General features: G+C 44.5%; 1 protein-coding gene and 1 long non-coding RNA gene across 6 annotated transcripts in view; one reads left to right on the plus strand and one right to left on the minus strand.

Annotated features, from left to right (window-relative positions):
- The window catches only part of GRHL1 (grainyhead like transcription factor 1), a 50238-nt gene that overhangs the window by 14149 nt on the left and 9572 nt on the right, over positions 1-26517 (minus strand). For all 5 annotated transcript variants that reach the window (XM_070573254.1, XM_070573253.1, XM_008517568.2 and 2 more), the window contains exons 5-9: positions 26046-26122; positions 24467-24623; positions 24167-24278; positions 23109-23203; positions 4935-5093 (exon numbers count right to left, since the gene is read on the minus strand). In XM_070573254.1, the coding sequence (XP_070429355.1) occupies positions 4935-5093; positions 23109-23203; positions 24167-24278; positions 24467-24623; positions 26046-26122 (600 nt within the window). The remainder of the gene's footprint in view (positions 1-4934; positions 5094-23108; positions 23204-24166; positions 24279-24466; positions 24624-26045; positions 26123-26517) is intronic.
- On the plus strand, positions 9171-11121 carry LOC139075609 (uncharacterized). The gene is made up of 2 exons (XR_011526208.1): positions 9171-9449; positions 10414-11121. It is a non-coding gene; the product is annotated as an uncharacterized lncRNA (long non-coding RNA).

Here is a 26517-nt window from a genome sequence, read left to right on the forward strand (position 1 = left end):
CAGCTGAACGAGAGGCTATCAAACCACCGAAACCAAGCCAGCACCGACACAGCAGTCAGACTCGGTTATTCTAACTGTAGCACATACGTTCAAAAAGATAGCGGAAAAAACTGAACACGTTAAGCAGAGACACGAAAGATATAAAACAGATCCAAATTGATCTTCTAGAGACAAAAACTACACTGAGATGAAAAATACACTGGATGGGGTTAATAGCAGTTTAGACAAGGCAAAGGAAAAGGCTGGTGAACATTAGGACGTAACAATAGACACTATCCAAAAAGAAAGACAGAGAGAATAAGTAACCTAAAAAAATAAAAGAGCATCAGTGAGCTATGAGACAGCTTCAAGCAGCCATATATATGTGTAATTTGTGTCCCCAAAGGAGGAGGAAGGAGGAAACGTATTTGAAAAAATGGCTGGAGATTTTTCAAATATGATGAAAGCTATAAACCCACAGATCCAAAAAGCCCAATAAACTCTAAGAACAAGAAACATAAAGAGATACACCAGAAAGTTCAAAACCAGTAAAAAAAGAAAATCTTAGAAACAGAGGAAAAAAAGACACATTAAATACAGAAGAACAAAGATAATGACAGGAGATTTCTTGTTAGAAACAACATAAGCCAGAAGACCATAGAGCCACATCTTTAAAGCACAGAAGGAAAAAAACAGTCAACTACAAATTTTTATTTTTATTTTTTGGTGAGGAAGATTAGGCCCTGAGCTAACATCCATTGCCAATCTTCCTCTTTTTTTTGCTTGAGGAAGATTAGCCCTGAGTTAACATCTGTGCCAATCTTCCTCCACTTTTTGCAGGTGGGATGCCTCCATAGCATGGCTGATGAGTGGAGTAAGTCCGCACCCAGGATCCACACCGGTGAACCCATGCTGCCAAACCAGACTGAGCATAACTTTGGGGCTGGCATGTCAAATACAATTTTACACCTATTTCAAAAGTGAAGATGAAATAAAGACTTTCAGACATTCAAAAGTTGAAAGAATTCATCACCAGTAGACACACACTACAAGAAATGTTGAAGGTAGTCCTACGACGTTATGGAGAACCCTTTACATTCAGGATGCTGTGATTCTTTCTCTCAATCGACAACTAAAAAGACTGATATTGGGCAATCGCACCAGGCCATGGCCCAGGAGGTCAACCACAGCATCTGTTCCCAGCTACAGCTACAACGAGTATCTACTCTGACGAAGAAGAACATTATCTGTGGGAAGTAAGTGTCGCTGAAATTTTTCTCTATTAGGACGGACCAGAGATATACACAAGCTCATAGAAAGAGGAGCTGCCAAATCTCCGTTGGTTAGTGATCCAACATCTGTTCCCGTTTTCTCTGAAAAAGTGATAGATTGCTGCTGCTTCTGAAATAAACAACCATTCCATTCAACATAGTGAAGCAATTCAGAATAAAGTACTGATACAACTTCCTCTTAGGAGAGAAAAACAACAAATACCTCTGAAGGAACCAGAACATGTCTTATTTGTGGTTTCTCACTGCAAATGTAGACCAGATTCATAAAATGTGAGAGTTTTAGAGAGCCAGCAGAGGGAAATTAATCGACAGGCACCAAGTAAGAGGTGAGTCAAGTCTCAGAAAGGAGAGAATCAAGGAGGCAGGTGGATGTTCCACAGAGACGAGGCATCATGGGGCGAACCTGGAACAGAAGAAGTGATCAACCATAAGGGACAAGGGCAGTTACAACCAGAGGGACAAGAATCAGGAGTGGGCGTGAGGTCACACGAGGTTTCTAGTGGGTGAAGGACTCAGGACTTTAAAACTTAATTACACACCGCACATACATATTTTCTTCTCATGAAGGATTTTATATCAACCCGTAACAGCTCTGAGACTGTCCAACCCACTGTCCTGGCTACTTCGTCCTGTCCTTTGCCATTATACAATGCTCATTACCACTCCTATATGCCATGAGGGCTGAAAATGGGAGAGGAGACCAACACTTTCATCTCCATGTAGATCTCTACTCCAGCCAGTAGGGAAAGACAGGTTAAGGAATACTTCCAGTGGCCTTACAAAGAAAGCCATACCCCTGAAGGCTGAGGGTACGGGGGCATCCGACAGGCCACACAGCACCACAAGATGCAGACACCTAGTTTCTAACCACAGCTTTGTGTGATTTTCTTTGACCACTGTACAGAACTCACACCCAAGTAATGAAAAAACCGTGACTGACTGCTGCCTGTACACCTGATGTGCTGTCCAAGACCGTGGATAACATATTCCCCTCACATGGGATCGGAACGCACAGAGAGCAGGCAAGCGGTTACACCAGAAGAGGGACTCGTGTGTTGTCCCAAACCACACTCAATCTTGCAACTTTGAAGAAAAGGAATCCTGCTTCACAGAATACATTAGCACGCACTTGCCTAGAAAGAGAACTGGTTTCTAAACTTTGTACCACCGCTGATTAAGAAAATAACTGCACAATTCATGAAACCTTTCCTGTGTTTCATTTTCTAAACCAGCTACCAATACAGGAGCCTCGCTCGAAAGGCTTGGTATTAAAACCATATTTAAGAGCATGAATCGATACTACTACTTCTCTTCAAAATTTCTTGTACAGTTTTTACCATCTGATATGTAAATTCCAGTTCATGCTAACTCATGCTCACATCCTCCGATAGAGCAATATTCAAAGTGTGATCCACGGACCAGCATCACTCCACGAACTGTTATGGTCCAAGGAGATATCCATCAGGAACTGACGCAGCATTTGGAAAGCAATGAGATAGAAGAAATTTGTATCTGTTAAATCAAATAACAAAAAACTGGGGCTTGTAGTTTGTATTACCTTATGTTTCAGTTCCTTTTTCTAGCAATTCATTTGTGTTTTTATTCTATTTTATGGAAGTATAAGCTGACGACAGATTAGAAATAAAAAACACGGTCCCTCACCATCGATAATTTGAGACACTGCTCTAAGAGATGACAGCACTCAACACCGACGAAAGGCCTCGAAGCAGGAACTGCCCATCAGAGCCTTTCCACAGTGCTGTTTCCGACGCAGGGCCTCTCAGCTGGCCCTGAGCACACAGCACAGCGAGCCTCTACTCGGTTTACGACCTGAGGTTAGCAGACGTCTTGTGAAAAATAAACACCTTCATAGCATTCAAAAAAGGAACTTATTTATAAATTCTAAATAACGTCAAGCAAAATTATTAAATAGACACAGAATTTTTAAGAAACAGCAGATATGAAAAAAGTTTTTAAGTTGAACCAATAAAGCCATAATTTCTCCCTAGATTTTTAGAAAAAGAACATGACATCCCAATAGATTTTCTTTTGGTTCAAAAGAGGAAAGTGGTGTGAAGGAAAGAAATTTGACTCAGGGTCAGAAATCCCTGCCCCACACTAGATGTGCCTCGTCATTTTTAAATGCAGCATCTGTGAAAGCACTGTGGAGGGCAGACTAACAGCCCCGCAAAGATGTCCACGTCCCGACCCCCAGAACCTGTGGATACATCAGCTTACAGAGCAAAGGGGAATTCAGGCTGCTAATTGGTTGACTTTCAGACAAGGAGACGGTCCCAGATCATCTGTGTGAGCCCAGCACAATCACGCGTTCCTAAAAGCAGAGGAGCCGGTGGGAGAGCCGAGATGGACGCAGCATCGGGAGACTCCCAGCTTTGAAGATGAAAGGGGCCGCGGGCCAAGGAACGCGGGCGGCCTCGGGAAGGAGGAAAGGCACGGAAAGGGATTCTCGGCCAGGGCCTCCAGCAAGGCTGAGCCTTCCAACACCTGGATTTCAGCCCCGGGGACCCACATCAGACTTCTGACCTCCAAAACCATAAGGTAATAAGTGGGTGTTGCTTTGAGCCACTCGGTTTGTGGTAATTCGTTAACAGCAACAACTGAAAACTAACAGGGCTCGGCACGTTCTCAGGCACGCGGCAGGCGCTCGATAAACGTGACCTGCCGGCTGGTGAGGAACTTCCTGAACTCGGAAGGTCTCATGCTCATCCCCTGGGGCCCGACTGTGCTCTGCGTACCTAGTGCAGAAGTTAGGACACCAGGCCTCTGATGGCAGATACACTTCCAGGTTCCTAGTACCTTCTAAAAACCTTACTAACTGAGAGGTTTTTTAACAGCATGAAAAGGAAACTGGCAAAAAAACATGGTCCAATACTTTTGAGTGGACAAAGTCAGAGTCTTCTTCAATCGTAGTTCAACGGACCACTCGCTCATCTACGGCTACTGCCCAGTTCTCACGGACACCGCTGTCTCCAATCTTTAAGACACAGTGCGCCAATGGTGCCCTCTGAATCTAATCCAGCTGAGCCCCTGGCTCTGCACCTGCCGAAGGAGGTCATCTCTTCTCCAGGAAAAAAGTAGTCATACCAGAGAAAAGCAATGACGCCGAAATCCCCTGGGCCTTCACTTTCTCCTTGCCCGCCTGCTGCTGCAGAGCAGAACCTGGATCTCACCTCCCGCGTCAGCGAGCCGGCTCACGACTTACCCGAGGGCCTGCAGGGGGGTGAGCCAGTCGAAGGGCAGCCCTCTAAGAGTCGTCCACACGGAGTCCTCAGACACAAGGCTCAAGAGGAGCTCCAACACCTTGGCCGCCGCCCACAAACCCCAGGACGCTGAGGGGCCGCCCAGGACTGAGCGCAGCCCACTGGGCGTCCAAGGTGCACCAGCCTGACCAGCAGACACGCCCAACAGAAGGTATTTACTGACCCTTCTAATTCTTCAGTTAAAACGAGATTCTTTTTCCCCACTATATAATGTGTCTTTGCATGGCTAAAACAATAATCACTAATTTAAAATAAGCTATTCATATTACTGGCAATACATTCATATTGAACTCAAATATTAAAAGACCCTGGTCCTTTCCCGTGAGGAAGAACCTCTCTCGCACGCTTTACCCTAAGGTCCCCATCCAACCCGATGCCTCACCTTGTCACAGAAGACTTTTATCTGGCAGTAGGCCCGATGCACGGGCTTGTTGCTGCGGTTGTTGTAACTGTAGGTGTCAATCTGAATATTCAGAGGCAACCCCTTCACACCCTTCTGAGAAGAGAAATCTGTGCTGAGGCAGTTCACAGAGATGAAAACCTGCAAAGGGAAGAAAAGGTTCCATAAGCATCAGGCACTGACGATCAACCCCAGCACAGCCTGTAAAAACGCTGAAATCATGGAAATTACTCAGGCTCTAAATGAGAGCTCAGCTGCTCATTAAAAAAACCTTTTATTAAAAGAGATAATAAAGAGTTTACTTTAAAACTACCTTTGGTCACAGAAATGGCAGGCTTCAAAGTGAAAAAAGAGATGGTTGCTTTGAACCCTGTCGATTTTCCTTTCCAGAATACTTCTTCCATGTCATAAGGGGAAGAGTCCGCTGTCTGTCTTGATGTCGTTTTCAAATGTTACCAGTAGCACAGCTTCTCTCTGCAGCTGTTTCACAGCTTATCACACACTGTCTGATGTCTGCACCGCCTCTCAGGAAACCTGCAGTAGCCCACGTCCTGAGATTCGGGAACTGATGAAACCAGCGCGGCACATTATTAAAGCGGTGCTGGAGGTTCTCACTCAGAGAAACCCAGGCAAATCTCTGTGCAGCAGGTGAACATGCTCCAATGGCCCCTATTTTTGTCATTCTGGATTTTAACCTCTCCACACAGGGTCACAATGTTTTTGAGCTCCCTTTCAACAAGTTTTAGAATTTATTTCTGGTACGTGAGCACCACACAGTGGATATTACCGGAATTACAGCTTTTAAAACAAGTTGGCATATTTCAGCTTTTAAGCTGGACTCATTCCAGCTCGTGGGTCAACAACCCCCTGGCCCTAACAACCAAGAAGAGATCTACCACGGTTGTGTGGGTGCCACTGGCTGAACCAAGACCCAGAAAGGGGTAAGTTTAAGTCAGAAAAGGGAGGAAAGACTTATAAGAACATAAGATGAAGGAGAAGAAAGGGAGTGGGAAGAGAGGGTAAGGACAAAGAAACTTACAACCACAGTGACAAAGAACACTCTCTAGAAGGTATGCAAAATGCTGAAACGGGGTTTTTATTTCTGCTGTAGTCTACATGCTGTTTCTAAGTAGGAAAAGACCAAAACATCAAAATAAGCCTGATTCCGGAATGTGTCCAAATTAACAAATTTATAAGTCGTCTCTCCTCTCGTCCCCTCATTAGCCCTCCACCTACCATACCTAGAGCACACTTCAAACGTTCGCTCCTGCCTCACCTCTGTACCTGTCCTTCTTCCTCCTGCACCTCCATCGCTCCTCTCTGCTCTCTCAGTCTCTGCAGGGCCAGCTCGAGCCCCGCTTTCTCAGACTGTCCCACTTACCGGCCTCGTGTGGTGGAGCCCACGGCAGCGAGCGCCTACTGCTGCAGGACGTGTGCCGGGCGCTGACTTTACTCACAGGACGGCTCATCATCACCTCAACCCTGAGACGGTATCATCCTTCCTTTACAGGGGAGGCCCGGAGAGACGGTCTAAACTGTCCCCAAGGCAGAAAGCACAGGACTGGGACTCAGATCCAGGGCTACCCCTCCGCACCCGCTACCTCTGTCCCAAATCAACTTTCTATCCTGGACGAGTCACCGGCTTTTCTTCACCACCTGGAATGGCCTGCCATTTTTCTGTTAGTTTATTCCCCTGACGGGACTGTAAGGACGTGTAGGTCGGGTCCGTATTCCCCACTTGGCACAGTGCCTGATCTAGGCTTGCCTTATCTTGGCTCCTATGATTCTTCTTTCCATTTAACCCATTTTCAGTAAATAAGCAAATTGCTTTAATTTTTTCAATACTTAGATATACAGGCCAAAAGAGGCACATATGAATTTCAAATCCATTACAGAAACTTAGCACTTTGACTTTATACCTTTTTCTATATATTTAAAAAAAACTTCACCCATAATCCATAAATCTGAGTTAAGGAGACAGTCTGTGGAACAGATGAAAGACAGACAGACAGAAAGACAGTAGTCCACGCAAACAACTGAGCACATAAAGTAAACCAAACCATCGTATTCTTCACCTTACAACCGAATGGAAAATGTGAACTATTCTCTCTCACTCTGGGCCACGCGGCTCACCCTCCAACTCAAAACAGCTGCAGGGAAAGCACACTTTACCCTCAACAACCAGCAAGTCTCTGACTCAAAGTGATACTCCCTTTAAAGAGGATTTCCTGGTAATCCAACCTAAAACCTCACCCCCCACCGCTTCCCAGTGTCAAGTTTCTATTCAAAGCAGAAATCAGAGGAGCCAAACCCCAGGATCAGGATAAACCCAGAGCCTTCGGAGACACGACCTGCACTGTTACTCACAATTATCTGCAATTGCTTTCTTATATACAGTATTCTCCTATTTTTTTAAATCAATTCTTTCCAAACTAGGCAGATGCCTAAATGTATCAAAGAAAGTTTACGGCATTCCCAACTGAGTATTAAAACACCACCTTGTCTAGATAAACACACAAACACCCCAGCAGAAGCAGACAAGCTGCGCACTAGGAGCAGGCTGGGCCAGGGCCGGGTACGAGCACAGAGGGCACAAGACCCGCAAGAGAAAAGCGGGGCGGCGCTGACGCGGCCTGTTGCAGCAGCGTCCCTGGAAAGGACAAGCAGGACAGTCACGGGGACACACGGGCCCTGAAGGGGATCTGCTCACTGTGTTTAAGCTCAATCAAAGGCTGGCGAGGGGGCAAGAGGCCTTCTGTTCTGTTCCAGCAGGAGGTGACGTGGGCAGCGGGAAAGGCTCTGGTCTGTAGACCGACGCGCCTCAGGCTCACTCCTCAGTGCTGTGACCCTGGGCGAGGGTCACTGTCACCTGCAGGGCTGACTGGAGGATCTCCCGATGACTGCTAACTCTAGAGCCCTATGATTACACTTACACGTAAGATGATGAAGCCTGTATTCCTACTCCGTACGTACCAGTGACGGTGATTCTGTGTCATGCACTTATCAACCGACTTTTTACAAATCATATTATTTCAGAAGCTATCATGTAAGGCTGCCATTTAAAGTAATCATCCTAACTACTTATATAAAATTCAGAATCGTATAAGCAGTGGTCCCCACAGCGTGGGCCAGGAGCTCCAGCACTCCTGGGCACCTGAGCGCCTCACCCGACTGACCCACTTAGAATCACCCGGGGGCGTCAGGCCCTCCTGGAGACAGCAGGGCCACACTGAGAGGCTCTGCTCTCCTTGGCCGGAGGGGGTGACCCAGACACTAGGACTTTTCTTAGGCGCTCCCCAGGTAATTCTAGTCATCAGCCGGGATAAAAACCACTTCTGTCAAGGGACTAATCTATAAACCTACACACTTGGATCAACAAAAGTTCTGCTTAGGCTCCAAAACTCTCAGGTTACTAAAACAAGCCCCAATATATGGTTCCCCTTCTTTAAGGAGTTCAGATATTCTTACACATATTTATATGTATCTCTTCAGATTTTTCCCCCCAGGTTTTGTGGGGTTTTTTTTTTTTTTTTTTTTAGGAAGATTGGCCCTGAGCTAACATCTCATCAGATGTTTTTAATTAAAACATTTTTACAGAGGTACAGCCCTATCAAGTAAGAAGAATATTCATTTAATCAACAGAAAGATAAAGACTAAAGCATCTGCTCCACCTTGCTATTCAAAAAGGTCGTGTAAATCCTCAAGAACTCATAGTTCGTAAGATAGGGACCAGAAAAACCTATCAAACTCTACTTCTTATGTTTATTCCTCATGTAACGTTTGATCTTCACAGGGGCTGGCGCCTGCGGATGAAGTGTATTCAGAGGGAGGAGTAAGCATTGCTGTGAACCACAGTGCAAGATTCATCTGGTGTCATCCCCACGGAGCTGCCAGCTCCCGGGGACAGAGACGCTCAGCCAGCCCTTTGTGCTCCTGCTGCCTGGAGCACAGCTCATGCTTAACTCCTGTTACTACAAAAGAAGGAACATGCAGAGGCAGTAGAGAATAAAAACGTTAAGTGGAAGTACAACACAGACACATAGAATCTCTCTCATGTGTTTCTCTAAACCAGGAGTCTGGTGACTTCTTCTGTAAAGGGGCCTTTTTAGCCTTTGTGGGCCACATGCAACTACCCAGCTCTGCAGTAACAGTACAAAAGCAGCCACAGACACTAAGTGAACAAACGGGTGTGCCGGTGTTTCAATAAAGCTTTACTTCATACATGAACAGGCAGCTGGCCGGCCGGCCCGAGGGCTGCAGTTGACTCGCCCTGATCTGAGCTATTCTCTAAACCGCCGGGACAGTAATTCACCCTTACGTCATCACAGCTGGTACACGAGGAGGGAGCATTATCTCCCTTTTGGAATTCACTATTTCCATGTTCCACATCAGTGACTTCCTGAGAAGACACCCAGTGCGGACTTCTCGCCAATGTGTCATTCACCCATGGAACCACGCTCTGGATCAACACAACCCACACTCACAGTGTGGACCAGGGTAAGTCTTGAGGGAGAAGCTCAGCATGTAGGAATCTTTGTTTAGGAGTGTGACAATCCTAATCAGCAGCGCCCAGAACAGGCGCGAGGGCAAGCGCAGAACACGAGGCAGGCCTTGCCTCTGGGTCCTGGGGCAGCAACAAGACTGGCGTGTGCTGGTCCTCAGGGCGTTGACACTTGGGATTGGTTCTACCTAATGGGTAACCCCCTGAACCAGCAGCACCATAGGCCAAGTCACCCAAATGTGGATAAAACAAACGTTCAGACCATTTTCACCATGCGGAGAAATATTTTCTTCAATGTGAGTGCAGAAAAACTCCAATATCTCCTACACAGGGTGGGAAAGACGTAAAAAGTAAGACGGATTATTAGACATCTAACTCCTCTTCTGTAAAATACATGCGTGTGCACGTGTGTGCCAGTGCGCACACACTTAAAAAGACTTATTTCTGAAGTCTGAGAGTAGGCTGAATGAGACATGACCTTTCTTCTCTAGAATGATGTAAAGATCTTTAAGAACTCAAACGATGACCTTTTTTTCTATTTTCATACTTCCCTGCACTGATTTTGAGGAGAAGTTTGATTTTATTCAAATAACTGGAGCCTAAGTCTCAAAAGATGAGCAACTCATGTTCCCACCCAAAATTACTAGAAAAGAAAAACTAACCACAAAAATAAACTGCAAAACAGGTCGAAGATGCTCTGCAAGATTCCTTTTTAAGTTTCCAGCCCATTTTTCTAAGACAGTTCCTCATTCTTGGCTGAGGATTCATGCACTTCGAACTTTTCAAAAGACGTAATTTTGTTTTCAAACCTCAGCTTGAAAATGAGAGGAAAACAACAAAATAAAGTGATTTACACTATCAAAGGATTAACTTGCATAGATTTTTTTTTATTCTAAATGCTTACAAGAACAGAACAAACAAGAAATCAGATCTTGAACTAATTTATAGTGATTTTTCCAGGAAGCATCACGGCAGCCACACAATGCTGCTCACACAGCTGGCTGCTTTCTCCACCGCTGCTCCTCAAAGGGGAAAAGAAGAGGAGAAAGACCAAGGAAGCAGAAGGCTCAGAACACAGGCCGCCATCAGAGGTTCACTTCCCAGCCGGCAAAGTGACAGCAACTGAGAACAGACGGTACAGACCCCCAGCCCACCTGCTCTTCCAGGCCTTTACCATCAACACCACACGCCGAGGCTCCATGTCGGGAAAACCTGCTGACTGCCTCGTCTAAAGAGCAGTCAGACATGTGAGCTCTAACAAGGGCATCTAATTTGTGGGGAGAAATCATAAAAATATTTTTCACCTACCTAATTCACAGAAGGAAAGTGTTAAGAAAGCACCTGGAATTCATCAAAGTTACAAAAATTATAAGTAGTTGAGTCAGAAGCTAAATGAGAAAACTAACTTAAGTACTCGACTATGTTGATATTTTTCATGAACTAACAAAAAAGCTTTTTTTCCTTTTACAAAATTTACCACAGTGACAGTAATACTCATTCGATAACTATTCATGTACAAGAACTTGACGTCCAAATAATATAGTCCTAATTTTTTTCCCACTGAGAGATCTGGGTAGAATTTTGCATGTAATGATGGAAATAATCTCCTTACGACTTTCATAATGTGGTTTTCTCAATGAATGGAATAAAAAAATTTCAAAACGTGAACCTCTAGACCCACTAATGAACAGTATGGACCGCCCTTATGACAGTTTGGATAAAGTTTTTGTTTTAATTAGGTTTCTTTAAAGGGATGAAGTTTTCTTTTTAAGGGATGTGATTTTTAAACTAAAACGGAGTAACGAAGTACGTGCCCCCGAGAGTCAGCGAGGTCACGGGAGCTCAGCACGCGCCGCCGCCTGGGTGACTGGGCGTTGAAGTGCTCAGAGACACACGCAGCCCAGCGGCCCCCCGCAGTCTGAGGAAGGAGCCCGCTCTCCACTGCGGCTCCCAACTCCCGTTCTAGTTTCATTCCTCCTCTGCAGGAATTTTTATACTTTGGGGATCTTTATTTTCTCTGCCCCTCAATTTTAAAATAACCGTTATTCCATTCTCTACTGACATCTCTCTGATCAGTAAAGACCTAGTACCAACTGATACAACTTCTCGGAGAAGCACTCCCGAATCCACCCAAATAGAATTACAACCCCGTCTGCCACTCGTCAAGTTCTAACAAGTGGCTTTTTCCTCCTCCCCTCCTCCTGCCCCTTTTGGCCAGACGATGAGCATCTACGTCAGCTAGAGAGCCCTGTCTCCACTTGTCACCCAGGTCAGGGAAAGGAATAAATGAGCACTGTGGACACGCCACCTCTGACACTGTGTCACTGTCTCACTGCGATTATAAGAACTCTAAGTCCCTTGAGGGCAGGGATTATGCGTTACTCACTTTTTAAGTTGCTTCCAGGATTTAGTACATATTTCTGTATTTCTCCCAATGGCTATTACTAAACGGTACTGAATCAAACGCTGGTAATGAGCGACAGCAGAACCATGGGTATACAAAAATCTACGTATTACCTCAAATCTTAATTTGACAAGTTTCAAATCCTCACAAAACTTTAAATACACACAACAGTGCCCGCCCAAAACAAAAAATAAACAAAAACACTCGACAAAAAATGCTAATATAAATTTACACAAATTAACCCTTCCTTCTTCCAACTTCTGGTAGAGGGTCCTCTGAACATAAAATGGCCACAAATAAGGTAAGGAAATGAGGAGAGACTGCCTCGCTGACACTGGGCAATTGCCTAATCCTAATATATCTAACATATCACTGCAGAACCAGCCACTTGCTCTTCCTCAAAAATCTTCAATAGCTCACCACTATCTATGTAACAAAAACTAAATTCCTTAGCATTCAAGATGCTTTATGTGACGTCAGTCTATTTTTCCAGCCATATTTTCCACCACCTACAGCAGTATTTCTCAAACGTGAATAATATATGTATCCTTTCTAAAAGAGAAAAAAGTTGCTGAACCCCTAAATGCATACCTAGATCCTACTTTGAGAAATACTCCTCTACTCAAATGGATGCAAAATGTTTGACTGCACAGCACCCAAGAACTCACCTGGCCTTGACCTGGCTCAGACCCGACCCCTCAGAACGGACACCGGCACTGAAGCCTCCTGGCAACAACTGGCATCCAGAGCACGCTCACAGTTCTGCCGTCTTATCACTGAACTGAACACACAGGACTAGAAATCCTCAATGACACTCCACCCAAGTATACCTGGTCCAGACCCCCGGGGGCGGCTCCAGCTCCTTCCTGGGGCACGCTCGGGCCTTCAGGGTCTGCTCCCTGCCGCCTCCCTCGACGGCCTGCCTCACGTGTCAGGCTCCAGGACTTTCAGCTCTGCACTCACACACATCAAGGACACAGGCCCATCTGGACTCTGAATCCGCCAGGTCTTACTATCCTTTTAGGACTCTCTCAGGCGTCACCTCGAGGGACGTCTCTGCTCCTGCTCTAGGAGACTTCTATCCTTTGTGCTTTTCCATCACCATACTTACTACAGGGGCAACCTCCCCCACCAGATTTTGAGTCTCCTGAGAACTGGATATGTCTCACTCCTCTTACATTCCCAGAACACCCTGGCAGTGCCTGGCCAATAAGAAATACATGCTCACTGAATGAACGACCCTAAATCCCTAGACTCGAGCCCAATAAAACTACACGCTGCTCTGACACCTGAGCTACACTGAGCATTCTTACCACGGACCTGACTCTTTGGCCCTCAAAACCCCCTCTGAAATTGGTAGTATCCTGACCCCACGTCCCAGATGAAGAAACCAAGGCTTAGAGGTTATGTAACTTGCTGCCCAAGGTCACAGGTTATTTGTGTTCACGTCTTTCCTGCAAGCAGATTGGAACTCCGAGGTCACCCTGCAGACCCCAGAATACCAAACAGCTTTTTATACATACTGGACATTAAATAAAAACTTGTTGAATGAATACTTAAATTGACTACACACATACATATATATATATACCCCCCTCCATTAATCTGGAAAAGATGATGGTATTTAGGGGCTGAGTGACATACACAGAGATTTAAGTCAAGTTCTAGGGCAGAGATAAATCCACACAATGAGCCGTGACGTAGTAATATTCTATTGATCTATTCATTTTTATACTTTAAGACATTATCTATAGTGACCATTTTTCTGTTACAGAAAGTGCAGGGACCTAACAATTTTATATCTGATAATTAAAGACATCATCACTTCGCTCGTAGCTCCACATCACGTGGACAGGTGTGAGACGTCTACAACTTCCTGAGATTCAAGCGTGCGGGAGCCAAGCCCAGCTGCTGTCTCCTGCACCACACGATGCCTGGCCTCGAACGTCAAAGACTCTGTAGACTAAACTGTTCCAGCTGCCTCTTTTCCACTTAAATTTTCAACAGCTACTCTGCACAGGAAAAAATAAGGAAAAAGAAAAAAGGTCCAATTGAACAGCCTTTGCGAAACTATGCTGCAGGTCCTACCTTTCAAAGAATCGCATCCAGTGCTCTCTTCCACAGCGCCTTCTCTGGGTGCCTTCTTCCCTGGAAATCTGAGGAGCATTTTTTAACCTCACGTATGACCTGTATCATTGCATAGAGAGTGAAATCTCTTTCGAAGACAGGCTTTATGCTTGAATCATTTTTTCATTCCTTCAAAGTGCTTACATAGAGAAGGACAATGAATAATTCGATGAGTGAATGAACGTACAGCTAACAGTCTTTGCAACATGACTTCTTAAGCCAATTCTTTCACATAGTTAGAAGAGATTAATTATTGTTCACAGAATTTCCTGGAAGGATGTTAGATATGAGTTAAACTGGTCAATAATGACAGGAAAAAAACCCTTCTAGGGAGTATGGTGTTTTGCTCTTGCTAATCAGATTACACAGAGCAGACTTTGGGAAAGTATCAGCATACAGAGCTGAGAGCAGGCCCGATTACGTGTGTCACTACTATATATTGTCATTTGTGTATTATGATTCACAATTAGATAGCTCGAGTTCTAACTGCCTGGTAAACATAAGCAAGGAAAGAGAAAAGATCTGTTAGGAGGAAGAAAAAAAAAGAAAAGTGCTTAATGCTTCAGAAAGTTGGTAACTGAAAAATATTTTACATTCCAGCAATGCACTTATCCTTGTCGTGTACCCTACAAACATTTACCTTCAACACGAGCATCATATGGTTCAGAGTCTGGCTTCTCAATACCTTTTAACTTAAGAGAGAGAGTGTCCAGTTGTGGCTGAGGCTCAGCCTCGGAAGGTACAGACCGTAAAAGGCACACAGTAAATAGATGACAAAGACCAAGCCAGGAGCCACGTCTCCTGCTCCAGAGTCAATGTTCTCGAAACCATACCGCTGCAAGGAAGCGCAGAAAGCTGAAGGAGCACCTGATGGAAAGATGTTTCCGTGAAGCAGAACAGAGAAAAGAGTGACCTCCGACGGCTGAAGCAGAAGGTTGTTTTTTTTGATCATGACACATGAAATTAAAGGTCCTTATATTCCACATCAAATAGGGAGTCTGTGCTAAGTTCCTATCTGACTTCATGTAAGTCACAAGATTTAGCTGATGACACGGCCCCATGAGAGACAGCCGCAGCCATCTTACATCCAGCCAGCTGCCCCCGGGAGCCTTTCTCATGGTAACCTATTCTAGTACTAAAATCCAACTTAGTCAAACACAGATACAATATCCATAATTTCATTCCTAGAATGTAACTGACCTACTAAATTGAAAGTAGAAACCCTAGAACAAATTTTAATTTAACTCTCTTCCATATCAGTCAAAAAGGTCACTCTAAAACTTTTCTAAGTAGCTCTTTTAGTTAGAAACCTCCTGACAAATGAAATTAGAATGTGAGGTCAATAAAGTAATTTATTCTCACCTCAAATCCAACAGCACTAATTCAAGAGAATAAAATCACCATTTTTCCAATATGTTTATATCAAGTTATAAATGTCAGTGGAAGCAAATGGAGTGGGAAAGAGTTTAAACTAAGAAATTAAGGTCCAATTCTTGGCTAAAGTCTAATTAGACAGGAACGTTCACTGAACATTGTATAGCGGACACTTAATCCTAATCAAAATTCCTCCCCCCAACCAAAGAAAAGAACCCCAAGCCAGACCAACCATGATTCTCTGAGTTCTCTATCAGCCATGCAGTTCTCCCAATTAATTAAGCCCAAGAAGGGATCAGAGACTGAGTCATAGACTCAGAAGCGGAATCCAGTCCCACTGCCGACCCGTCAGATAGTCCTGGGAAAGGCAGACTTGCCCGCCCTCTGAAGATGCGAGGGGATTAAAAAACCCCTCCACGGAATGATACCAGCAGGAACTAAAAGCCTTCAAATGTGTAACTAGTACTTGTGTTATTCCTCAGACTATCAGATGGCCATCAAGAAAAAAGAGAAAGAACTGGAAGGCTGGGGAAGGGAGGAGGGGGATGTGGGAAGAGCAGAGCACTGACCTGAAATCTTCTCATGTCTGCGTGGGGCGTTTCCCTGGAGGAAAAACAAGGACCTAGTCATCGCCCGTACTCTTGCCACAGGGCTGCCTGCCCACAGCGCCCACACGGCAGCTGTAGTTTCTGCACAGGCCGCAGAGAGCCAGGGAAAACGTCACCAACACAAAGACGGAGAGAGAGACATTCTGGAGGCACCTGCATACTACCTTCCCTCTGTCATATCCTATAAGCAGGACCTGGTAGAACTTAAGGCCACATGGCAGATACAGTGGTTTGGCACCTGCTGTCTCAAATAAGTAGAATATTTGTTCTGAAATATGCAGAACTGGATGCAGGTGTGACACAAGGCAAACACAGACCACATTCCAGCAGGTCTGGGTACAGAATAGGACAGGTACGCACAAGGGTCGTGAGGGGAGAGTTGGTGGGCAAGCTAACTTCCAATCCAAATTTCTAATTAGAAGATATTTTCCACCTTAAAAAAAGCTAAAGAAAAAGTCCCTAAATGAGTAATTAATGTAGAGAATTTGCTTATATTTAATAAAGGATTTGGAGTCTTGCATAAAGAAGATCTAATGTCAAAAGAAAATGGAACTCCAAGGCCTTGAAGTCTCTATTCCGGGTCAATTCAGTTACTACTACTAATGTCAGGTCAGGGTCAAAGCTCTCTGAGTGAGCTCACAAGGAGCAAAACTGGCTGAAATGACAGATTTAGAAAACCACTTTAGGCGGAATTTCCAGGAAGGACCTACGAGAAGGAGGGTTAAGGTGACAAGTTGTCAGAAAAGAAAGTTCTACAGAGACGCTTATTGTTCCCTGACAGGGCAGGGTGGAGGGAGGGGACAATCTGACCCCAAAAGAAGAACGAAAAACGAATTCAAGTGACAGCTCAAATGGTGGCTAAACAGACACGGTGCTTCAAACCCGTTCCACAAGACACAGGTTCCACCACCAGACCGGAGCTTTCTTCAGCTGCCAAGTGTCTCCCTGCCCGATGAGAAAGATGGTGCACTTGGCCCTGCCCCTCGGGCATGCGCTCCGATAAATGCGCGCTATTGTTCCCTGCGGCCTGAAGTCCCACCGGGATTCAGTGCGTTTCATTTGGCATCTGGACGGAACTCCTGCCCAGACACTACAGGACACTCCGTGAAAGGCTTCCAGGCCAAAGGCCAACAAACTGCACTATAAAACAGCAGAGGACGGCGTGCCAAGGAGAAACCTCCCCCACAGTTAGCCCGAAGACGGTTTCTTCAAAGCAAACTTTCCAGTCGCCGAGGAAAGACCTTATTCCGTATCAGCTGATTAAAGGCATTCTCCACAAATTTCCAACCAAGAAAAATTTCTTGTGTTTCCAATTCTGATCAAACTATAACTCTAAAGACTATTCATTCCCTATAAAGGAATGTGACTGCCCTTCTGGCACCTCAAAAATTTATTTTTTATTTTGATAAATATGTATTTTTAAACTGCATAAAAGGAAACCCCTGGAGCCAAATGAACGTGAATTCAGAAGCCTGCAGAGCTACCGAGAGCTTCCCTTGGCTTCTAAGGACAGACACTAGCAGAATCCAGTGCCGTCGAGGGAGCCTGCCTCTGTCCGGGCTGGAAAAGTCTCCCGTCCTTTGTTTTAAAAGCAACAATGCTTCCTGGCTGCTTTTTGCTATTTAGGCCAGGGAGTATACACTTTTCTTTTAAATCTCCTGCCTACCTTTAATTGCAATTGCAAGTAAGAGATCTGACTCACTTCTCTCCCTCCTCCCTCCCATTCACACTGGAAATTTAAAGTTGTGAAACGAACCAAACCTGCCCCAGCTTACTGTGACCCAAGGTGGCAACACCTTACTTTAAAGGAGCACTTGAGTGATGCCTCACGAGATCGGAATCCCTATAAATGAAGCCATACGCTCAGTCCAAACAAATTTGAAATTACTCTCACAATGAATTCCAAATATTATGCTTAGACAAAACAATCAACTGTTATTAAACTCATAAACCTGCATCCCACAAGCACACACAAAACATCTTAGGTTCCAGTTACCAGAACAGGTTACACCCCTCGGGCAGGACGAACTCCACGGGCCTCAATAATCCCTCACCAGGAACTCCACACATTTTTGCTGAGACAAGGAGACAAGAGGGAAAGATACCGATGCTCCATCCAAACACAGGCCCCGTGGTAGAGCACCTCGGCTCTGGTTGGCCTCCACATTCTATTTAATCCTCTTTATTTTTGTAACATGAGCCTCTCCATGACACATAAAACACTTGGCTCGGAAGGACAAGCCTTCAGAATGCCTTAAAGTTCCCTCTTAGAGCTGAGAGATTATAATTAAAAGTAAAAGCACCAAGAGCTCCCACTGACAGGACTTTTCCTCTAGGGAATGAGATGCTCTGATTTTGTCCTGTCTGACAGCACCTTTCCCTTCTCCACAGGCCAAGGCACCACACTGCAGGAAAAAATGTAAGAGAATTGAACCACGAAGAGAAAAAAGGTGTGTTGAAATTGGCTCTGTCACCCGCGGAGATAAGATCATGCCATCAAGGAAAAGATGCCGTTCCATCTGTCTTCGAGAAATCCGATCACAGACTGAAACACAGTGCTTCCTTCTCAAGGTCTGGTGGAGACAGAAAAAGCAGGCAGGTTCCAAGCGGCACCACAGGAGAAACGCCCACACCTGCAGGCTGTTTTAAGCCGTGGATGGACAACACAGTAAAATAAAATGAGACTCCACATCTAACTTCTCTGACACTGCTTACTCCAGCAGGACTTGGTGCATGTCTGACGGGAAGGCCTTTGCTGTTAATATTTAAAAAATGAAATGTGTGAATGGTAGCTGACTCCCGTCCACCTTGTAGTATAAGGATTTAGAAGTCACTACTGGAAAAAACATGTTAGATATTTTGTATCCCTGGGGTTCCTTACATCTTTAAAAGGTCTGCTTAGCACTCCTGGAGGTCACAGCTCTCAGAGCCAATCAAAGACATCTTGAGCTTTGCTCTGCACTGTAGCTGTTTTCCTACTTGCCACACTGCCTGACTAGCGACAATCAAATATGTCGCTACACCATCGACAGATGCCCCTTCCTATCGGTGTTCCCCGGCCGTACAGGGCTCCCCGGAGTTTGCCAGCCCAGTTTTCATTCCGTTCCAATACAGCAGTTTTTACTTTACAATGTCCACTCCTCTGTAGTTAACATCACTTATCCAACAATCAGCAGAAATTACTTCCGCGAGCAAACGTGTTCTTCCACAGGAGCTCAGACCAGCGAGTCCAGAATGCCACTCTAGCGGAAGAATTCTGACACTTTAAAATATTCTCCCCTGTCAAGAACACTTCGTATCCATTTCAAGGTCTAGATTCCTGTCCATCAAGTGGCCCCACTTCGATGACCAACAAGCAAACACATACTCATCTGAGGACTAAGTACTTTTTCATGGTACTGAGCAGGTAGCACTGCCTTGTTAAGGGTGAACACAGGGGGGCACCTGAGCACACTGCCTAGCACAGAACAAGCATTCAAAGAAGTTAATTCTCTCTCCTTAACTTCTTTTTCCTCTATTTATTTTAGATCTTCAGACTTTGAGAGGCCCTTACTTCATACCACTAACCAAATCTTAATGTTGTTGTAAACTCTTAGATTTACAATTAAAGGAAGAAATTAAACCCTAGGCCAAGATGTGCAGCCTATCCAGAATAACTCACTTAGTTTTGGAAATACTGAAACTGAAGTAGAAGAGAGAACCCCAATTTATAAATTATTTGTGTATCCAAAGTTCATTTGTAAAGTGGTATAAACACCCTTTTCCCTAGAAATCATGATGTTATATTTAGGATCTCAGGCTATCCCACAAAAGCCTATTTAACCCACCATATACCTGAACGATAATACTAGCGTTTTCGCCTGGATCCAGCACAGCGCCTTGGACATCAGCAGGCACTCAGATGCCTGCTGGATAAAGTGAGGAATTCCCGCAGCAGTGGGAAAGGTGCGCAGCTGGCGCTGCATCAAATCTTTATAGAGTCCAAGTCTGTGTTTCTCTTCCTCCCCCCTCCCTGCTCCTTTGCTAGTCCTCTCTTCCCTAAGTGACCAGGGCCCTCACATCGTACATATTCTAAAGTCAGCACCTCACAAGAGCGCCAGCTTTTAATGTTTCAAAGGTAACTGTTCCTTCTCCCTGCCAAAGTTATCTCAAGCAGCTGATCTCATCTGTACATCAGGAGGGAAGAAATCTGATTACATTATTTCACAATGAGATGTGAACATCTGTAAACATTTCACAATGAATTCTGCACTTTAACTTGTCCAGAGATTTCCGACTCTAAAAGATGCCTGACTGCCCAAACAAACCTACTTTTGTGCAGAGTAAAGAGAAATGAATGAAATGGGTCTACACAGCAGAGAGGAATACTGCTTGGGGGAGTGTTTCTAAGATATTTCTGCTTTCAAAGCAACTTCCTTCTCCCCTGACACTTTGAAATTAGTGCTTTTTCACAAGTTCCCTAACTTCTTCAACTTCCCATTGTCAAGCAGGTGTATGACACTGCTGATGAACAGAGTGTGCATGGGGACCGTGTAAGATGAGTCTGGACTGGACAGGGATTTTCCCAGCTTCAAACATAAGCCAAGGCATTCAAGATTCAACCCGGTATGTCCTGAAAACATAGCCACCTCCCAAGCCAGCAGCAGAAGCTACAGGGAAGATTCAGATGGTGACACAGGCCAGAATTCTGGTCTTACTCACCCTGGCATGGCCAACAGGGCATATTAGATATCTCAAAAAACAAAAGTGTCAGGGGGGAGAAGGGAATACCACATATCTCCAATAAACCCTTTTGTTTGTGGGGGAGAACGAACCAGAATTAAGAATCAACAAATGTATCCTAAATTAGAACAAGAAAGCGGGCAAAGAAGGTAAATACTTTTGGAAAAAGAAGTAAAAAAAAAAAATCTACACAGGGTTCTGCATGCACATTTGTTCACTCCAGCTGCCCCGGGGCATCAATTACTTTAAGTGTAAAAACAGAAAACATCGACTTGGGCAGGGAAAACAAAATATCTAGATACTTAATTCCAACACAGGCTTGAAGTTGATGCCTGATATCAGCTTCAAAAGGGAGCAGCCTCACTAAGAAATGGCACAACCCCACCTAGTAGCAGATGAAGGCTTAGAAACCAAGTCCACGCTGGGGGTCTGGAAGGGGAAATGAAACTGCATTTACCTACATCAATTAACAATGCTGTTAAGGCTACTTGGGACACGCCTCCAACAATATTTCTCCTTAATACAAAATGCTGAAGGCCTTCAGAATACAACTAGTCATTATCCCTACTGTCATCTTGGCTTTCATTAATCCCACCCTGAAGAGTGACACATCAAACAAACAAAGCACCCAGCCCATATGCAGGGCCCTTCCGCCCAGATCTCCACGCACTCTGACAAGCTCTTATCAATCCCGCTGACACGCCAACAGAGAAGAGAACTGGCCACTGCAGCCTTTCTCTTTTCCTAGGGAATAAAGAGGGAAAATTGAGCTAGTGAGCTACGGGGCCGACCAAAGGCCACAGGTAAGCCAGGAAAGTGAACTCAGGACTCATGCTCCCAATCACCTCCTCCACAAGTTCCCAATTAGTCCCTAATGGCAAATAGGAAGCATTTCTCAAGTTTACTTTAAGAACAGAAGCACCTGGAGGGCACAGGGCCAGCTCTTCTTATAGGCTGCTGTTAGCAGCTAGCACACAGAGTCCTACTATCATATTTAATTTCAAAATAACTGTAACGACAATTATATAAACGAAAAGTAAACATTTCCTCCTAGTAGCTCCTCTGTAGTGAATTCCTTGTTTAATCAAGCACCAAACTCTGGACTAAGCAGCCTCAGGACATTTGCATAGGATCCAGGTGGTCGGCAGGACAACCAGAATGCAACTACACTAACTGAAGCTTCCCAATAGACTGGTGGACCCCGTTTACTGCACCCCGCAGTCTTACAGACACACTTGTGCCTCAGACATGACGACCACGATAGGAAAGGAAAGCAATTATGATACAAACTCAACATGGTTCTCAAGAATCCAGTCATGATTTTTAAAAGCAATCCTATGCAGTAAAAAATGAAATTGTGCAATACTTAGCGCCTAATGCAGTCTTTTTCCATAATTGCTAAATTCTGTTGAATAAATAAAAAAGAGAGGTTGAAAAGGCCAGAAAAGTGATGATCATTTTGTACCTGGTCCTCGAGAGAGAAAAGTATTCCTAACATTACAACAAACACGAAAGATCCATCTCATTTTAACACCTGTCCAAAAATTAATGTTTCTATTGTGTTCCCTGAACTTCCATTTTTAAACTAATCCAAAGAAAAAAAAATACCAGAACTCTAGTAATTTGGTAAAGAGAAGGATTATCCTAAAAGGGAAGAATGCTGTGGGAAGGGCATATGACTCAAGAGTATGCTTCATTTTTCCTAAAAGGTACTGAAAGCTCCAATGAGGACCACCCAAGCGACCATCCGAATGGCAGGCAGCTCTTCACGGTGAAAGCCCAGAGAGAAGCACCTTAAACGAGCTGTGTTTACAGGGTAACGACAGGAAGCTGAGGGTAACTTGTCCTTAAGGGCCTTTCTGCAGGAACTCCCATGGCTCCATAGGCATTGTTTCAACATCCTTCCAACATGCCTGCCGGAGGGAGGAGACAGGACTAACTCCACTTCGCAAAGGAGGAAATGAAGCCCAGTGAAGGGAGCGCGGCTCAAGGGCAGACAGCGAGCAGGGCAGGCTCCCACCCGCAGCGGCCGGCCGCCCCGCTGGCTCTCCTGCGCTGCACAGGTGCAACTGCGTCAACCGAAACTGCCTTTCTGGAGGAAGGAGAGGGTGCTAAGGGGAGGAGGACAGTTTTGTAACATCTGGGAAGAAGCTGTACTTTCAGAAAATGTGAAAGAATGAAAAGAGAGCAAGTAAAGAATCCAGCTGGCTCTGATAAACAGGAAGAAGCTGGGAGGTAAGAGCCACTTCTCCCGAAGCCCTGTCCCATTTTCACGCACTTCGTGACTTACGGCTACAACCTATCTGCTTAGCCCAGTTGATTCCTCTTATTCCTTAACAAACATCAGTCATCAAATCAAGTGCCTCCCACTTCTCCTCAAATCGCTGAGAATTCAGGAGTCCCTGAACTTCATCACCTACCTTTGCTTCGTCATTGATGTCCCAGGTGAAGGAAATGGCATTATAAGCAATCTCCTCAATGTTGCTGATGGTGTTGAAGCTTTCTTTATAGTCAGCTATATGAGCGATGAAAAAACAAAAAGAAATTAGTGATTTCTGGTTCCAACATGCGATTACAGCAGTTCAAAGTAAGATTCAGATTTTCATATTATCACCTCTGGAGAAGTTAAATTAACATTTTGTTGGGTTGAAAGAAGTTCAAAAAAATGAAGAAAAAGAATTTTTGTAATGGAGGCAAGCTTGGGTATATTTAATTTTATCCCCTTATGTCAAAATTAAGGTATTTAGGTCTGAAAAGTTTAAATAACTGTCCCAAGGTCACAAAAGTCGTCCCAAGAGCCAAGATTAGAACTCAGTTCTTTTAATTCTTCTAAAACGAGAAGGTGAACATTACAAAAGGCAAAGAAAAGAAGTAACACTAAGATTAAGAGCCATCTTGTGACAGAGCTAATGGTTTTACACGAAAATTATATGCACAGCAAGATCAGCGGTTTTCATAAAGCTCCTTCAGTAAATACGGATTTGCACAGGTCTCCAGCTACACTGCCAGCGATGACTCTTGGGGTCTACGCACAGAGGAGCCTAGCAATGCAGTTCAGCACGTAACGGGGGAAGACTGCGAGGCAGCTGCCTGACAGCAGTATTTTCTTTCACTCATTGATTTGTCTTTTTCCTCCACCTTATTTCATCTCCAAATAATCAGAAGCTCTTAAAGAAGACATTACACCTCAAAAAATTTGCAGACCAAAAAGCAAGGCAGTCTCATGAGAGCTGGCCATACAGCTTCTGGCCCCAGTGTCATACGGAAAACCACTGCATGGGGCACATGTCCTTATGAAGGAAGTAATGTTCAGAGCACTGATTCCAGGAGGCCAAGGACAGTGTGGGGAACAGATCAGTAGCTGGCATAAAAATTCAAATGCTTTCGGCAGGAAGCCCATCACTGCCAAAAATAGCTGGATTCAGACAACTGCACGCTCGCACCTCTGGGAATAAAAGCGGGCTTCAGAGCTGCTTACCTATGTCAATGCATCTTTGTTTAGCTGTGTGCTGCCGGGAATGCCAGTATTTCCAGTGCCTCAACTGGTCTTCTCTGCTTTTGTCTTCAGCAAAAACCACCATGATCACACTCTACGAAAGAGAAGCCATCACAACGTAAACACACTAAAGGGTGAGTATCTTCTGGAAAACTTATTTAGGTGTCAGATTTTACAGTCAAGCCCTAAAACTGCAATTTCAGATCTTCGTTTAGCTCTGCTTCAGACCTGGAAATAGTAAGCTCTGACCAGCTTTCCCAGAGAAAAGCGAGCAGAACTTACTCGAACTTTGCTGATGGGGTGGTGGATTCCCTCGCTGCTGCTCACTTCCTTCAGGGTGACGGGGTAGAACTGGCCTTTGTTCAGGTAGGTCATAGTGTTGTCTCCCGGCTTCTGTCGGAGCGATTTGGACGCTTCTAGGGTGTATTCAAAGTTGTTCCTAAAGAACAAAAAGTCACAGATCTCTAATCCACCCTCTTGGAAGCTTCCTACATGCTTTAGCTCAATCCTGAAATGCTTCAGAGTGGATGGATGCAAATAGCAGACATCCAACTGACCATGTCATATTATAAGTAGGATTTACTACTTTTCCCATGATAAACATCATCTTAACCCAGAAATTCTCAAATCTCTCAGATGTGGGACTACCAAATGCCTACTAGAAAGTCTGTAAGTAATGCTAACATTAGAAGCTCGGAAGCTAGGATATTAAAGATACTAATGAGTGAAAAGGACTCTGGAAGGAAATCTCACAAGACCTGCTGCCAATCTGATATTTCCCCAGCAAAGGGTGCAAACACGTGGCTGGCAGTGCTCTGATTAAATTCGATTGGGTATGCACAGCACCTTTGTGTTGGTTTTGCTTGTAATTTAAATGTCTTTAGGTGGGCACTTCACAATTCTCTACATTCCCTACTACTTTACGGTACCACACATATAGCCCCCTAAAGTTGCTTCATAACCTTCCTACGCCAGGGGTCAGCAAATTACACCTATCTTTGTAAGTAAAGTTTTATTGGTACACAGCCACGCCCTCAGTTTACGTGTGACCCATGGCTGCTTTCGTGCTGCTGGGCAGAGCTGGGTAGTTGCAACAGAGGCTGTGTGGCTCAAAAGCCTGAAATATTTACTATCTGTTCCTTTACAGAAAACGTTTGCCAACCTCCATCCTAGATCCTAAAGGCATTTGAGTTTGTGACTTCTGCACCTTGAGACAGGTCTTTAAGGGAAGTTCAATTCCCATAAAGTCCTAGACTTTTAAATAAAACTTTATCTCAAAATATAGCACAATAGAAAATGCATAGAACAAAATTACAAAATGAAATCTTAGACTCTTTTAAAAAAATCTGAAGCTGTTTATATATGTTCATATCTAACTTGGAAAATATTCATATTCCCAGGGTGAGGAACAATTTTGTGAAGTTTAAAAGAAGAGGGTGCCAGGTCAGAAAAAACTGACCATTTATTTTATCGTTAGTGAAGCTAATTAGAACATAAAAGCCTTTATCCACCTGATGTTACTCCTAAATCCTCACAGAATCATACACTTTTGGAGACAGAAGGGCCCTCAGAGACCTGATTTAATGCCCTGGCCTCTTCTTTAGAGTCCGTGCTACCACTGTCGCAGAAGGAAACCAAAGGCAAGAAGCACCAACACCGAGAATCAAGGAGACAGGAAACACAGCTCAGAGTTCAAAACTGAGTGCAGTGAAGCCACTGTCCTCTGGCGAAGCATTTTTACCAGTCACTGTGGTCAGACACAGGTGAGAGCCCACGAAAGCCACCTCTGATTTTTCAACATCAAGTTAACAAAAAAGAAACGTCATAAAAGCTAAGAATCAAATTAAAAGACAACTATTACCCAGAAACACTGTCAAAAACATAGTCCTCTGAATTCATGCCAGGCATCCGCAGACTGAGATCCGAGGGGAAGAAAACCTGAAACATCAACGTAATAAGCCACAACTATTTAACTGGTTATCAGGTTACTAAAGACCAACGTCTGCTACAGCATAAAAGCACGTGGCTTACAGCAATCCACTACTCTTTCAATATTTATTTTAAAATAAGCATTTAAACTCTATGAAAACCTTAAAAAGGAAAAGAAAATTAAAATTAAAAAAAATCCATTTTAGGGGCCGGCTCCGTGGCCGAGTGGTTAAGTTTGCGCGCTCTGTTGAGGCAGCCCAGGGTTCGGACATGGCACCGCTCATCAGGCCACGTTGAGGCGGCGTCCCACATCCCACACCTAGAAGGACCAGCAACTAAGATATACAACTGTGTACAGGGGGGTTGGGGGAGATAAAGCAGGAAAAAAAAAAAAAGACTGGCAT

The sequence above is a fragment of the Equus przewalskii genome, chromosome 14 (genome assembly GCF_037783145.1).
Source record: "Equus przewalskii isolate Varuska chromosome 14, EquPr2, whole genome shotgun sequence".
NCBI lineage: Eukaryota > Metazoa > Chordata > Mammalia > Perissodactyla > Equidae > Equus > Equus przewalskii.